General features: G+C 52.0%; 3 protein-coding genes across 3 annotated transcripts; 1 reads left to right on the forward strand and 2 right to left on the reverse strand.

Annotated features, from left to right (window-relative positions):
• Positions 1-193: 193 nt before the first annotated feature.
• A1O3_06081 (uncharacterized protein) lies at positions 194-1,862 on the forward strand (the record flags this gene model as incomplete). The annotated part of the gene is made up of 3 exons (XM_007736201.1): positions 194-1,188; positions 1,260-1,502; positions 1,556-1,862. 3 exons carry the CDS (start codon positions 194-196, stop codon positions 1,860-1,862), a joined length of 1,545 nt encoding a protein of 514 aa, XP_007734391.1.
• Positions 1,863-2,756: 894 nt separating this feature from the next.
• A1O3_06082 (uncharacterized protein) lies at positions 2,757-4,580 on the reverse strand (the record flags this gene model as incomplete). Its single annotated transcript, XM_007736202.1, has 2 exons — positions 2,757-3,224; positions 3,279-4,580. 2 exons carry the CDS (start codon positions 4,578-4,580, stop codon positions 2,757-2,759), a joined length of 1,770 nt encoding a protein of 589 aa, XP_007734392.1.
• A 9,554-nt stretch (positions 4,581-14,134) lies between these two features.
• Positions 14,135-14,398, reverse strand: A1O3_06083 (2-methylcitrate dehydratase; the record flags this gene model as incomplete). Its single annotated transcript, XM_007736203.1, has 1 exon — positions 14,135-14,398. A coding segment is annotated over one exon (264 nt), but the record flags the coding sequence as incomplete, so codon positions are not given.
• Positions 14,399-16,561: the final 2,163 nt, after the last annotated feature.

The following is a 16,561-nucleotide window of genomic DNA, read 5'->3' on the forward strand; positions in this document are numbered from 1 at the left end:
ATTTGTGTCAACACATTGACCTGGGTAGCAAAGCCCATGCAGAGATCATGGTCGTGCGGCAATCGGCACTTCAGGAGTGGCAAAATGTTCCTACGCCGTGGTGGGAGCGACTGAGATACAAAAGGGGTGGCACCACAGTCGCAGTCGCAGGCAGGTCTTCTCGTCACCGTTGACCACGACCCTCACCTTGACCATGACCATCTTTTCCCCTCTGCAATACTTCAACCGGCCCCTGGCGTTGGGCTGCCTTCTGATAGCCCTGTCCTCGACCAACTATGGCTTTGACAATCAAGCCTTCGCGACCACACAGGCAATGCCGCCCTTCACCAGGCGGTTCGGGAAGCTGAACCATGCCACGGGCAAGTACGCTCTGGAACCGTACTGGCTGTCTCTGTTCAACAGTCTCAACTACATCGGCTTCGCTGCCGGTGTCCTTATCGGCACCGAAATCTCCTCTCGATTCGGCCGACGATGGTGCATGTTTTGCATGAGTTGCTATGCCTTGGTGACGGCCACGATCGCGGTGACCTCACAACACCGCGAACAAATCATGGCGGCCCGAATCTTGAACTACATTTATGTTGGGATGGAGTTGGCGGTTGTTCCGGTCTACCAAAGCGAGATCGTCCCGGCCCCGGCAAGAAGTCTTATTGTCGGCACGTATCAGCTGAGCATCGGTCTCGGTGGACTGGTGATCAATTCGGTCTGTCGCGGAACTAGCACCCTCTCTGACGACCGCGCGTGGCGCATCCCGCTCGGCCTGTTCTACATCATCCCCACCGTCATCCTGAGCTTGATCTTCCTCGTCCCCGAAAGCCCACGCTGGCTGCTCCTCCACGGCCATGAAGAGGAGGCCAAGAACAACCTGGAAAAACTGCGGGCGGGAGCGTTTACCCAAGAGGCGATTGAGACGGAGTTCCAAGAACTCAAATATGGCCTCGCAGTGGAGCAAGAAAAAGGCCGCTATATCGAGTTGTTCCAGGGAACCAATCTCATGCGAACGGTGTTGGTGATTATGATGAACGTATTTCAGCAAGCCACTGGCCAGGCCTTCGCCAGTCAATACGGCGCCATCTTCATTAGCCGTCTCGGGACGGTCAACCCGTTCAGTATGGGACTGATCAATGCCGGGATTGGCCTGGTGGCTCTCGCATTCGTCTTACTGATCAGCGATCGAATTGGTCGACGGTATGTATTCCGAATGGACATGCCATGCTCCATCCCCGCCTGGCGCAAGTACTTTTCTGACCGAAAACCAGGCCTCTCCTTTTCATCGGTGGACTCACCCAGGTGGCAGGATTGATGACGATGGGTGGGCTGGGGACACGCCACCCAACAGGTCGCGGAACGTCGATAGGAATTGTGTCCATGATGACGATCATGAGCGTCGGCTTCACCATTGGCTGGGCTCCCATGACCTATGTCGTGTCGACCGAGCTACCGGCGCTGAGACTGAAGGACCTGACGATGCGGGTTGGATTCGGGTTCAATGTTCTCTTCAAGTGAGTTTTCAGACCACCTCCAGTGCCATGAGGCCATACTTACCTTGACCCAGTTTTGCCGTCAGCTTTTCCGTCCCCTACTTGATCTACCCCCAGTACGCCGGGCTCGAGTCGAAAGTGGGATTCATCTTCGGATCGATCGCGGTTCTCTCCGTCGTCTTCACATACTTCTGTGTGCCTGAATGCAAGGGCAAAACCCTGGAGCAGGTTGATTACCTATTCCAGCACAAAGTGCCACTGCGGAATTTCAAGGACTATGATTTTGGGGGGATTGTGCTGGCGGGCGATGGGGATGAGGAGAAGGCAGCCGTCAAGGGACTGGCGACAAACTTGAGGCCTATCGATGCCGAACGTCAGTGATGCTAGAGGCGGAGGACGACACGACATAAACTGGACCTTGGTCGGACATGGAGTGCCGGGGGTGAGCCTGCCAGTCCTTGGACTTGTTGAATATTAGAGAGTATTCTCCAGCCTCATCTACAAGTACAAGTCTCAGTCTCTACCATCTACCCTGCCGGGGAAGGAAGACTCAAGGACACAAGAGAGCCCAGGAGACTCGCGCCTCCACCCCTCGCCCTCAAAGTTAGGTGCTGCCGAGTATATAGTCAGGGTGGCCCCCAGGCCTAAGGCCTGGGGCTGGGTGTTAGAACTCATGGTGCCTTATGTCGCGCTAGTCACAACACGTGCGGACTTAAGACGCCATGAATTCTGACCCCTAAGGACCCAGCCTAAGCCTTGGTACACAGTGACACTCACGGATGGCAAGGATTCAAGTTAGCAATATCTCTTTCACCTTCCAAGTACAAAGCCATTGTCAACGAGAGCAACCCAACCTACCAGCACTAAAGAACAAGAAAGCAGGCAAAGTTCACTTCGACATGGCGAGGATGAAGATGGAAGAATCGCCAGCCAAGTCTGACTCAGTACCGGAATTCGAATCCCCTCGGGTTGGCTACAAGAGCCAGACTGACGTGTCACACTTAACTCAGACATGGAAAGGAAGCAAAGAAAGATCACTGGAACAAGTTCCCACAGCGGATCGAAATTGTTGACGTCGAGGAGGGTAAAGAAGAAGAAGTCGAGGATGAAGAAGCAGACGCGGAAGAATCAGTCCAGGCCTGCCAGGACCTCTGCCATCTTAGAAAGAATTCGATCTGACACTGATACTGCACTCTGGTACCCCTGACAAATCTCGGACTCGGAGTGGGAGCGATATATCAATCATATCATGATATGGACTGATTCTTTGGTGAATTATACCACACTTTCACACGGGTCTTCATTGGAACCGGGCGTCCAACTCTGCTCGGAGAACCAGGCCATGTTGTCGAACCCGTACAAATCATGATACATACTTTCGTCAAAAAGTGCATCAAAAACGGACGTGTCGGGTTGCAGCGAGGAGAAGTCGATTGGGTGATCAAACTCGGGAAAGCGAGGTATTTCCTGGCCGGAAGTGGAGACTCCGGACCGAGCTGTCGTGGTTCCTGACATCTTCATACGAGGCGTGCATTGAGGTAATGTTGGAGGTATCGCTACTTCGTCACCCTCGGGCTGGATATTCACGTCGAATATGATACTCTGATGGGACAGGATCTGCTGAGAGGCAGGTGAGAGGTCGGTCGGTCTGTCCCCGTGCCGTGGACATCGGTTCGAATCCTGGTCTTCAAGCACAGCCGAGGTGTTTGATAGGTCTCGCTCGACCATGGTTGCCAGGTCCGTCTGTTGACTCGGCGTCAGTATATGTGAGTGGCGTGGATAGTAGTTGGGGCTTACCGTTTTCTCGGGCGTTATCTGGTGTGGGAGATATCTGCCTTGGACCACAGAGAGACACACCGCGGCAGACGACTTGACCTTCCCTGCAGACATGCCGCACCCCTGACTGTCGCTCTGAAATCCATAGAACAGATATCGCGCACTCTGGTAGGCACAGGCCACCGAATCCCAGTCCAGGAAGAGTGAATCGATTGGTAGAGACTGTAGCGTGGTGAAGATTTCGATGATGGAAGCCCCGTGGTCGAAACACTGCCTCCGACAGTGGGAGACGAATTCCGGGGTCAACCTTTGGGTGGTGGACTGTGGCAGGGCCTCCCGCAATCCCGACAATGCTATTCGAAACAGATCGCAATGACATTGATGCCACCAGAGATGAAACAGCACGAATGCACTCAGTCGTGACGAGAAAGCCCGCAATCGTAGATTGTTGGCCGAGAAGACATACTTCGCGGGGAGGCATGCTGCGATTGCCGCCAGGTCGCGGCCCAAGGAGGTGATGCTGCGTTCGATTTCCTCCGTGTCGTGGGAGCGCGCCGCGACCACCCGCTTGGTGTGTTGCAAGATTCGACTCCTCATCCATGATATGCGGATGTACAACGCCACCAAGCCGGTGTTGGCAGGGAATTGGCCCGAGGCTGATTGCGAAGTCTCCAGATCCGGAGTGGTCTCATCGACACCCAGTTCAAAGTTCTCTTCATTGCACGGCAGCTGGATATGCAGCGTCTCGGGTGCGCACAGGCGAAAGTCGGGGAGACCCCCGGACATCATGCCATCGAGCGTGAAGACCGACCACATCAACCGTCTGTTGGACTCCCGTGCCACTGCACTCCGTTCCGGGTTTTCGTAGTTTAGACGGAGAATGTACGCCATGCGAGTGGCTGTCGGGAGGAGCATGAATGCCATTGCCCGTTGCCGGATCAGACCTCTGAATCTGATGGCAAGCACGAGAACCTGGAGCTTGGTGACTGAAGGCCGTTCCAGCTGCTGTAACACGGGTCCCTGCGCGAAATCCATGTATCGGCTGGCGGACACACCGGTTTCTGCGTCCACGTCGGTGAGAAGGACGGTGAGGGCAATGATGGCAAAGAGAAGGCCCTGGTCGGCCCGGCCGGACTGGTAAAGCTGGAGCAGAGAGGCTCTGTGAAGAAAAGAAAAGACGGGAATAGGGTAGATGTGCTCGAAAAAGGCATCGAAGATCTTTCTCATGACACGCAGCGGAGGGAGGGCAGGCAAACCTGCATTGTCCACTTCCACTTCCAGGCAGTCCATATGGTCCGTCATACTCCGACTGTCGGACTGCATGATGACCGAGTCGGACAAGGCGTCGGTGGATTGTCTCGAGTCTTGCTCTGATAGGGAAGCCGTCCCCGTGGACGTGACATTCGTATGTGGCTCCGATCGTGGAGCAGGCCCAGGCCCAGACTGTGTTTTCTTGTGTGGCGGATATACGCAACCGAGACCTAGATCAAGACACCTCCGGCACTGGGGGAGTTGGCCAGTGCAGCGGATCTTGCGTGCATGGCAATGGAGACAAGCTCTTATTGCCCGTTGTCTCGGCAAGTCACACATCGGCCGGGTGGAAGAGGAAGTGGCGTCTGGGAAGACACACGACAATCCAAGCCTGTCACAGTGATCGCAGGCAGCCGAGCCATCATTGTCATTGCCGTTGTCACTGTCATCTCCATTTCCATTTCCACTGCCACGACCACCACAGCGGACTTTGCGGGTGCGGCAGGCGGCACAGATGTCTCTGGAAGGACGGTATTTGCGTCTGGCTGCGGGCATGGAGAGGAACTAAGGGAAATAGGAGATGGGAGAGGGGAGAGGGGAGATGCCAATCATCTGGGGCATCTTGCTGGACCAGGGAGCAGAAAGCAGAGAGACAGATGTAGCTGTGTAAGGTAGGGTGTATGGCAAGTCGCACCTGAGGATTACCACAAAGTGAGGTTGAGAGAGCAGGCAAAAAGCATATGCACTAGAGCACGCCATTCCACCCAGCAGTTGCGCCATGGGCCCCACTGCAGCCAATGACCGACGGGTCTGGAGCCAAGCATCATTCCTGCCATCGACTGCACCGTACGGAGATGTACTCCATAGATCACCTTACCTCCATGAGACACGTCCAAAAGTCCATACGTCCCGGACCACTGCTGTTTTCGAGGTATGTTTGCGGAGCCTTAATATGTCAGAGCACTGGGAGCCCTCTAGGACTTAGGCCAACTAGGAAATAGGGGGCTCAGGCTAGCATGTACTCCAGAATTGCTACCAAGGCTGGAGTGGAGGACTCACTAAATAGAAAGCTGTAGTATAGCTCGAGTTATCGATATACTTCGAGAGAGAGAGAACAAGAGCAAATAGTCTTGCGCGCCTTGGCCTTGTTATGTGACCAAAGGGCCTTCCCTGGATGCCCCGCCCCTGACAGCTCTTCCTCTTCGCACTACTCTGCGCGTGCCATGCATGCCATACTCTCGTCGGTACTCACTGTACATACTGTACTGTATAGTCCGACTGTAGTTAATATCTGATCTACATGTACGGAGTAGATCCCATCCACCCACTGGCTAGCCTAGCCTTGTACTTGGACTACGTACCTTACCTGCAACCTACGCCACTGCTGACCGCTGAGATGTATAGCATGAAGAAGATGAAGAACCACAATCGTTGAGTTGGTAAGTCAGTACTGCATCCGTACGGAGCCTCCGACTCTGCAATCATAATATGGGAAACAAAGGCCCTAGGCCACCCGAGAGAAGATTCTGCCTCGATCCACCGCACGCGACCTGTTCGAGTTCCTGCGCAACGAACAGTTCTTCTACCGCATCAAGTACACGATCAGATGTCTGTCCTTGCGCGTCGCCACTGGGTGGTCGGCGTGTGTACTCAAATCGCCCATGACCATCGCCGTCCAGAACGCCGGGTGGCATTCTCGAATACTCGAAGACTCACCCGGAGTTGCTGGTAGAAGAAGGAACACGATACTCCAAGATCCTGACACAGTCAACATATCGTCCTTCACATGAGGTGAGCTGAGCTGATGCGATCTAGTCTGATTTGATGACTGTACGAGCACCACTATTGTGTTCGATCTGGCAAGGAAACAAATGCAAAAAACCTACAACGCGAGGTGTTCGGCCTGTAGACAGGGTCGAATTGGCCGGGGAAGTGTTCGGAGCTGGGGCCGGTGTGACGCTGGGCTAAGGCCTCTCTGTGTGACAGTGGACACGGGGATGCGCTTGACCAGGGCATGCTAGACTCTCCAGAGTGAGTACGTTCATCCAGACCGAAGATGAGGAATACGGGCTGACCGGGAAATCTATAGACATTGATCGACGGGTATCAAGACCTCCCTGAACCCTGAACGACGCCGACTGCGATGTGTCCGCCTGTATTCCGTCTGATCCAGAGCCTGTGGGCTGGTCAGCAGCGTCTGGGTCAGTGGGTCAAATGGAAGACAGCTGCGGCTCATTATCGACGTATACGAGTCCCATCGATCGATCGTCAAGACAAAGTCTCGGCCCCTATCCTATCACCCTTGTTGTCGCAAGACAAATTTGTCTTGGCTCATCATCTTTACCAGCCGGTCCTTCCATGTTTTCAGCATCTTAGGTGACTCTGCTCTGTGCTGCATGTCTGGAAGAGGAGCGAGCACGGCTGTTACGCATAGATGCCGCAGTAACAGCATCCACATCGAACTCAACCACCACAGGGCTGGATGCTGAGATCTTGGCTCAACACAACATTGCACCATGGTCGGAGCGACATGGAGAAGACAGATCCGGGCCAGCAGAGTGGACATGGGTAGCGAGGGCGCAAGGAAGCGGTGAATGCGAAAGTAAAGCGTTAAACAGAGCAACGTAGACGAGAGAGCAACACAGGCGAGACTCTCGCCGAGTAGTTCAAGGCACTTCTCTTTGTCAGGCTCGCCGAGAGCGTTGCTCGGTCAAGTACGTTACTCTCTCGAGTACGCTACTCTGTGGAGAGTGTTGCTCTGTTAAGAGCGTATCCAACATTCTTGAAGAGAGCTAGAGTCGCACCCTGCTCGAAGCCGCGAATCCGCAGTACTTGAGAGTTTAAGGAAATCACCGCTATATGTCTAGGCTACCACTTTACGATTAGACATCCGAGCCTGGACAGATTGGATGGATTCTTCGCGATTGACAAAGTTGTGGCTCTACAGGACTTGTGTCTTGCAAGTGATCAGTCTATTGCGTGTTTCCATGTTAACATGCTTACAAAAAGAACAAGAAGGGCAATAAGGACAAGAAGACGACGCAGCGGCGCCCGGCCAGCCACAGCCACAATCGTCACCATATTACGATTTATCAGACTTTGTTTGCTGATCGATCGAGGATGAAATGTACCAGGTTGAGCGCCTCAGGGCTGGGAGACCAGGGAAACGTCGGGGTTTGGATATCCAGGAAGACCGTGGACAACAAACAAGAAGGTTTCACAATGTTCCAGATGGGCAGCAGTGTTTCGTTGAGCCTGGGAACCTCGCTGGGGGTGGAGGGCAAGTATTTCCCATTTCCCATTTCCCATTTCCCATTTTCCACTCGGGTTTACGTCCGCGATGGGATGGATCTTCAAGGAGCTTGTGGTTAAAGAGACGAGCTTTGTTATGTAGTCGCTCTGCTACCTGTGTGCCTGACCGCCGAATAATGTCACTCACTCTCCAGGACTTTTTTTGGCATGATTTTATGCCTCGTCGTTGGCTGCCAGCGGCACAGGATGCTGGTGGTCGAAGATGATGTTGGAGAAATTGCCGTACACCGCGTCGTTCTCTTTCATTTCATATCAACTCGTCTCATCCTCGTGCTATGTCCCCGTAGCCGTTCTGTGCCAGGCCACAGCACTTGACCGTGTCGATATAGATGCCAGATCAGCCAGCGGGTGACGGACGTTGTAAACTTTGAAGAGTTAAGAATAATATGAAGAAGTATAGTACAAGGTGTAAGGTTGCAAAGTGTACGGTGCAAGTTGCAAGGTGCAAGGTAAAGATGCAAAAGTGGTGGAGGAAAGGTGTGGAGTACAGAGTGTAAAGGTGCGCAAGCTGTAGAGGAAAGTTGTGGAGTACAGAGTGTAAAGGCACAAGTTTAAGTTGCAGGTTGCAAACTAAAGCAAAGACCATATCAAGAGGCATGATTGTCAAGGGGCGTGCTACAACAGTTGTATCACGGCGAGGCTAAGGGGCAAGGCTATCAAACAAAATGCGGGTCCAAGGCTTTACAGAAGAGGCAGCGGAGCGCAGACAGCGCAGACAGTGCAGGCAGCGCAGGCAGCAGGCGGTGGTTCGCACAATCACAGTCACTGCCACAGCCAGGGAAGGGTGGGGTTCACATAACAGCCAGCGCAGGCAGCGGAGTGCAGGCAGTTCAGGCAGCGCAGGCAGTAGCTGGTGGTTCACACAATCACAATCACAGTCAATGTCAGTCATCGCCACAGTCACCACCACAGCAAGGAGAGGGGGGCTTGTGTGTGGGTGTGTGGGTGTGTCGTACACCTCTTTAGGTACTTCAGCCTATATGGTCAAAGCCTGTTCCGGGCGCGTCCTGCGTGGTCCTCGGCTGGGGAGGGGTGCTTAGAAACTTTACATAACGGGCGGCGTAGACAGCGGAGCGCAGGCAGCGCAGGCAAGGCAGTAGGCGGTGGTTCACACAATCTCAGTCACAGTCATAGTCAGTCACCGCCACAGTCATCGCCACAGCCATAGTCACGTTTATGGGTGATTATTCCCTTTGTGTGGCGCGTGGCAGTATGAAGGATCATGTGACTAGAGACATGCTCCGTACTTCGTACCCCGTATCTCGTGCCCCGTATCTCGTACCCCGTACACCGTAGAGATTCTATAATTCTACTGCCAAGCACGTGATCAGGCAAGGCTTGGCATACCTAAGAGTACGGCGTAATATATGTTACATGTACCAGGTACATCGCACTCTTTGCGCCCTTGGTAGCAGTGCTCCGCAGTACTCAATTCTGCCGGCAGAATAGCCTGTTGCCCGCCTTCAACAACAACCAACAACAACCAACATCACATCATCATTTCTTTGCTGCCTGATGCGCTGGCACTACTGCGCGATTTTCATTTTCAGCTCGGGGTCAGAATGCCGGTCTACAGCTGCAGTGACACAGTGATCATTCAGCGACAAGGGATGGCATATGTGACTCGGTGATTGCCAGCGAAAAGGGATGGCACATGTGAGTGTCCGTGCCCCCTCCTCCTCAATCAAACTTTTCCCGTGCATATACGAGGACAGCGTTGGGCAGCTCTGCATTGCATGTGATATGTCAACTCAGTGCTGTTAGGTATCACAATCCTCCTCAATCAGACTTTTTCCCGTACATATACATTAGGTAGCTCTATATTATATTAATATATTAACTAAGTACTATACTTTCCTCCCTAAATTATACTTTTTTACGTATATATATATTAGGTAGCTCTATATTATATTAATATCTTAACTAAGTGCTGTACTTTCTTTCCTAAATTATACTTTTTTATGTGTATATGTATTAGGTAGCTCTATATTATATTAATATGTTAACTAAGTGCTGTGCTTTCCTCCCTGAATCATACTTTTTCACGTGCATATGTATTGGGTAGCTCTGTATTGTATTTGACATGTCACCTCCGTCCTGTTGAATATCACAATACGATTCGTCCAAGATAGCAAAGCGCCGTGTTGGCCAACTCTGCAGCTCGCGTCGAGGGTCGACCAGGGCCGCTGTGCTTCCCGATTCGACAGAGATAACAAAGCTGAGGCTGCAGGATGGGTGTTTGCAGAAACCCGAAAGCTGCGTCGACATTCTGCCCTGCGATTCGTCAAAGATAGCAAACGTTGGGTCTTGGGGGTTGTGCCGGCAGAAAACTGCCTCGCGATTCGACGACGAGAGCAAAACTGAGTTTGGAGGGTGGCTGCTTGCAGAACCTGCAAGTCGCGACAAGTATTCTGCCTCGCCATTCGTCCAAGACACCAGAATTGAGTTTGAGGGGACGGTGCTGGCCAATTTTGAAGCCCGCGTCGAGCATCGACAAGGGACAGCGTGAGGGAATTAAGTCATTGGCCGTTTAGGCGCTACCCCCCTACCCCAGACCCCGGTCGCTCCCCCGGTCCCTCCCCCGGTCTTCGACTTTTTTAGTGCTTCACCCTGGTCTTTTAGTGTCGCACCCCCGGTCTCCTTACATGTCCCAGCCTCACTTTTTCCATCCAACCAGCACTCCAGGGTGCCTCAGGGGGGGTGAGGGGTCGGTGAGAGGACGAGCATCCGGCCAGAAGTTGGGTATCTGGCCATCCCCCCTTCATGCCAACTTTTCGACATTTTTCTACCTCTTTCTCCCGCCAAAAAGTGAGACCACCCAACCGTCACGTGGTCAGTTACATGAATTGTGCCTTGGCCCTACATATTCCCGCGTCCTGTTCGACCGTAGGCGCCGTGGTCATGGCCACATACTCCGGAGTAGGGAGTCTGGTGGCAGCTTGCTCGTCCGCACCGCACCAAGGCCGGATTCTAGTTAATCCGGCTGAATTCTTACGCTGACCTTGTTGTTGCTAACCTCGTTGCTGGGAGAGTGATCCGTACACGACGTTCTGCAAGACACGACAAGTATCGGACTTGCACGTTGTACGGAGTAAGTTTGAACTCTCTTCCTCTTCTCTCCACCTAATTCTAGCGGGGTCGTGGAGACGAGGGTTCGTAGGCCCAAGCAGGAGAGGGAGATCGATCAGCACGAGGCCGAGAAATCATATAAGTAAGTTAAGGTGTTGTAGGCGCTATAGGCGTTGTAGGCGTCGTGGATTACCTAGTAGGCACTATATGCGGCCTAAGTAGCCTCTGTAATGAACCCCTAAGCCTTCTGTAAGATGCCTAAGGGCCCTCGCACAACGTCTCTACCGTTGTACAACACCCATCACGTAGTAAGATAGCCAAAATAGGTACAGTGCGGATTAGGAGTTGAAATAGGTGCCCTAAGATTTTCCCGTAGAGCCTGGAGGCACCGACTTAGGCATTCCCAACCTTGCTTGTCACCAGAAGGCTGGTGTAGGCACGCCTGTGCGGAGTATAGTCTGGGCTCCCCCATCCCCCTTGAAGTTTGAACAACGGGATGCTTAATAGTGGTAAAGTATAACGGGAACGGGGGCGGGGCGGGAGGGCATTAGTAACGAGTTCTCGTCGTCGCTTCTAGTCTTGGGGTCGCCCAATTTTATGCGCTTCAGTGGTGGTCCAACAAGCTGTCTAGAAGCGACTCCGACTCCACGCCGATATCGAACCCTACCCATTCCCAAAACCTATGCCCAAGTCTGTCAAACCTAGGCACTAATTTAGGCTTTCCCAGCCCTGTGCTTTAACTAGAAACCTGGTTTAGGCATGCTGTCTATACTATAAGCATGTGCTCCCTGCGACCCTTTGATAGAGAATATAGAACATTTCAACCTTTGACAAAGTCATGGCCGCCATTCATCTTTATTGCCAAACGTCTATGATTTGCTGCCTTTTACAAGGCTATCACAATCCGAGATCCAGATGTGGTGCTGTGATGGACGATTCAACAGTAATGCCATTGCACACGCAATGTGGTCATGCGTAGCCGGTGGCACCAGTGGTCCCTACCTTATCCATGCATGTCCGACTATGTGGCCTGAAGTGTGGCCTAAGGTCAATGTTGCGGGCACCACAGGGGCGACTTGGGGGCTAAGGATGGGCGTCAGGATTCATGGCACCTTATATCGCGCTGGTCACAACGCTTGTGGAGTTAAGGCGCCATGAGTTCTGACACCCACCCTTAGGCTTAGGTCACCCTCCTAAAGTCAACTAAAGAACGAAAGTAAAGTGGCTGCAGTGCCTAACATCAGGCTTAGGGGCAAAGGCTTAGGAGGCTGCGTTCAGTTCAATCAAGACGTCACTCGCGTTGATGATTGTGCACCCACGGAAAGTGATGCTCTTTCTTGATCCGTAGAAGGGCTAAGGGGCCCCTAAGCCTAAGGCTCAGCGCTCCCGGAATGGCTGGTCCCGGTCCAGCTACGGCTCGCCATTGAGGTAAACGTACTCCGTACATCAGATCCAATGTGAACAAGCAGACATGGATTTGAATGGACCTGAATCGAAGCATTTCCTTAATCCTCGCTGGATCTCCTTGTGGTGCCCTGCCCTATCTGCACCGAGGCCGGTTGCCCTCTGATGGTGGCCATGACACCCGTGTCTTTGAAGAGGTGCCAGCCGTGCAAAAAACACTAGAAGTTTAGAGCCAAGCGAGTTCAACCCTCCCCGCGCGCTGATCGCTGATCGCTGATGGGATTGCCAGCACTACGCCTAAGGCGAGCCCATCGGGATGTTTAAGGTGCCTCTCCCGTTTACAGGAGAACGTCAATCCTCAGCTCCTCCCCCTCCACCAAGTCATGGACCTACTGTTCCTCCACCGCCCCCTCCTAGCCGGTAAAGCTATATGCCTTCTACTCAGATCGTACCACCGCCATTGCCGCCCAAAGCAGGACAGCCACTATTTCACAGAACATCTCCTGCTGCTATCTCGCCTCCGCCACCACCTCCACCGGCCGGGCAGAATAATCCTCCGCTATTACCACCCCCTAACACTCGTGCAGTTCTTCCTCCCTCTGCGGGAGCCAGCGGTTCGATCATGACCTCTTTCCCCTCGACCGCACTTAGCATGTCGCGCAGTTGTGGTATGCGGCATCTGGCATCTGACATTTAGCACCTTTCAAGCCGGCCGGAACAACGCCTCAGGCCCGACCTGTCCGTATCCTCCAAATCCAGCAGTCCCCGTATCCGAGGCTTCTTCCTTGTTCCTTCTTCCTCCTTCGATGACCTCGTCCGACGCACACTTCCCGGAAGGTCTTTCATGGCATGATGGTTGCTATGCTTGCTTCTGCCAACCATTTTCGTGGACCCCTGTTTCTTGCACTGGCTCTCAGCCTGGTGCTGGCTGGTTTTCTCCTGCTCGACTTGTTGAGGGCTTCACAACTACCCCGTAGCCCATTCCAAACCCCTGGACCACATTTCTGGCCTCGCGCCTTACGTGGATTGTCGAGACCACCGTGGGCCGGTTATTGTGCTGCACATTTAAAATTCCTTGTGATTGGGTGTGCGGCCAATATACCGGCAATTTCGCACGACATTTCTAGCATAACGAGTTCTTGGTCAACTCCATCGGCGAGCCTGTTGTCAAACTCGGAGAAGATCTGCGTCAACTTTGATTTCTTCTTGGTTAAGAGCACTGAACTACACGCCACCTGCACTGCACGCAAGCGCAGTTATCGTCAAGGTGCTGTACATCCCCGTACATGTCGGAGCATGCGACTCGAGCTGGCACGCAGACGCAGACGCAGACGCAAATGCATGTTGCTGAGGGGCCGGCGACGGAGTGTTGGTTGGCGGGATGAGACGAAACCCTCGACAAACTGACAACCTCCTGACACTTATGAGGACGTCTGAGCAATACACCCCCGCAAGAACCTGGAGCATACTGCCCCGAGACGACGCCATGTTCTACGAACCCGAGCGATTGCCTTCAGCAAGATGGGCAATCATAAGCAGGTTTAGGCCGTCCAGTGGTCGAGGCGCGGGCGTGGTCCTGTCAGGGCGGCGTTGCCTGGGGAAGATCCTTTCTTGAGTCGATTTCAAGTTCGTCGACGATGCATGGCGGCGGCATTGGAAGCTGTGGAAATGGAGCCATCTCTGGTTGCGATTCGAAAGTTAAACACCAGAGTCATGGGCAAGTGATGTTGATGTACCTGGATGAGTGTTTGTAAGCGAGCAAGCTTTGAAGACCATGCGGCCCTACTGTAGCATTGATTGGAGCCTCGCTGCCATCCTGGATGGGTAGTCGGTAGCTTCCAGCGGTTGAACGCCAACATGACTCTAACCATATATTGAACGCAGTGATCTCGGTCAGTAAGGTTGTCTATAGGCTTGAATTGCTTATCGATGATTCGAATGGAGGTCTCGTAGGTGCGGTTGGTGATTTCTTTGATCTTCAACGGCGGTCTGGAGTGGAATTTAGCATGGTATGACACCTTGAAGAGGACATTCTCCATGACATAGGAGCTATAAGGATGCCGGAACTCGAGTTTCTTGCCCTTGAATAGAACATCGTAGAAACCCTAGACCGCGGGCCGAGAGAATGCGCGTTTGCCACCTCCTGCAATCTATATCAAGTCAGTTGGAAGGGACAAAATGAGGCTGTACTTTTTTCAACATGGAGTTTGTGGAGATAGGAAATGATCAACATCTTCTTGCCATGAATACTGATCATGGTTGTGCAAGTCGGAGAGGTCGCACTGCCGGTCTCGCGGATGATTGCCGCCATTGTTCGGCCACGTCACAGCAACCAACTCCACAGATGAGAATGATCATGATGATGCGCAGGTGCTTTTATATCTTGAGATCCGGCCATTGTCAGAATGTCGAGTCCAATATGTCTAAGACATGCACGGACCGGATAAACGATGAAAGTAGGAGTAGATAGGTCAACTACTCAGAGTAGTAAGCTAATAATGGTACACCTTGACGTTGATGGCGACCGTGATCGTGATCGTGATGGTCACCTTGACGGCGGGAGTGAGCGTGTTGGGCTGAAGTTCGCAGCCATCGGGTGACACAAGACTCTTGAAGAGGAGGGAATAGAAGGTCGAATCCCTGGAGGAGCGTACGGGGTACGAGTGCCACAGAAAGGACAGCTCCAAATCATGCTGATTTTCTTTTCAGGTGAAGGAGGGAGGGGGCGGTTGTCCCAATGCAAATGCGCCGGTGTGGAAAGTGAAGTATCCTTGATAATGGTGTGCCTAGGCTGTTCTTGGTGATGAAGGTACTCCTCTCCGAGCCTTAGCTGTCTCCCTCGCCATATCAGCGTTCATGTTGGATTTTCGAATCTACAGTGGGCAGTGCTTGTGATCGTCGCCGCTACCATCATTAAGCTCCGGAGATGCCGGCACCGGAGATGTCGGCTTGACGTGATCGAGATCTCGGACCTGATCTCCGACACCCGGCATCTCCGGTCGGGTTTCTTCTCCGACAGATAGATCTATCCGGCATCTCCGGTCGGGTTTATTCTCCGACAGATGTATCCGGCATCTCCGGGCTTGAGGCAAGGGGAGAGGAGGACAGTCTGCAGGACGCGAGAGCGTGATTCCAGACCGCTGGGTCGTCTGGTACCGAGCTCTCTGAGCATGTGAGGCTGTTGGGGCTGCCACGCAAAAGGAAAAGGCCACCGATCCACTGCATTTCATCCATAAATGCTCCTACTATGTCCTCTTCCGTTGTGGGAATATTGTTCAGCATTGACAATGATGATCATGATCGGCAGGAGACGATTGAGCTGGTATGTTGCAACAGGACGTGACGACAGGAGAGGCATTGGGTCCGACGTACTGTGTAGCGGTCAAAACAAACCAAACAAGCAGTGTACTGCTGCAGCACATGCGACAAGTGTGAGATTCCGCAGGCCAGTGACTGAGTTTTTCACTATTTTTTAAAAAACTTTTATATTAAATAATATATAATATTATTTATTATTATTAATTCCTTTTAACGTCCAGTAATCACCCTTCGCGGGCCTATGAAGACGGTTCTCTCTTCCCTATCCCTCCTTGCTTACTCCCGCTCTTGTTCGCTCTCTCCCTCCCTCTCCATCTCTTCCTCTTCGTCCCTTGTTGCTATCTCTCCTTCGTCGCCCTCCTCCCCCACCTCTCTGTAGTTCCTGTACTGTGCCAGCAGGTCTGTGGCCAGGACTAGGCGGGCCGCCTTAAGGCACAAGTAATCTATTAATTTATATTAATATACTTATTTAATATAATAAATATATTTATTATTATTAAGAAGTAGCTATAGTACTTCTAGATATAAAAGATAATAATCTTTAAGAATTTAAAAATAAGTTCTTTTAAAAAAAGAATAATTATTATAATATAATAGTCTTTTCTTAGACTTTTATAGTTATTATATTAAGAGTACTTATAAGAGCTATACTTATTTTATTTAATTATTATATAAGAAGTTCTTCTTTTTCTTAATAGTATAAGTAATCTCTATTATATAGAATATCTAGCTACTATCTATAACGTGCATGATAAGCGAGTGAAACAGACAAGCGAGTGAAACACCTCACCAAATTTCCACACCATCCAACTTTCAATATGATTTTCTCCACCACCAGCGATGGCAACTATTAATGAGGAACGAAAAATAAATCTTGCTCTTCAAGCTATCAGAAAAGACCAAAATCTCAGTATCCGGGCCGCAGCTACGATCTACAAGTGTAATCACGT

The sequence above is a fragment of the Capronia epimyces genome (assembly GCF_000585565.1).
Source record: "Capronia epimyces CBS 606.96 chromosome Unknown aczIQ-supercont1.5, whole genome shotgun sequence".
Taxonomy (NCBI): domain Eukaryota; kingdom Fungi; phylum Ascomycota; class Eurotiomycetes; order Chaetothyriales; family Herpotrichiellaceae; genus Capronia; species Capronia epimyces.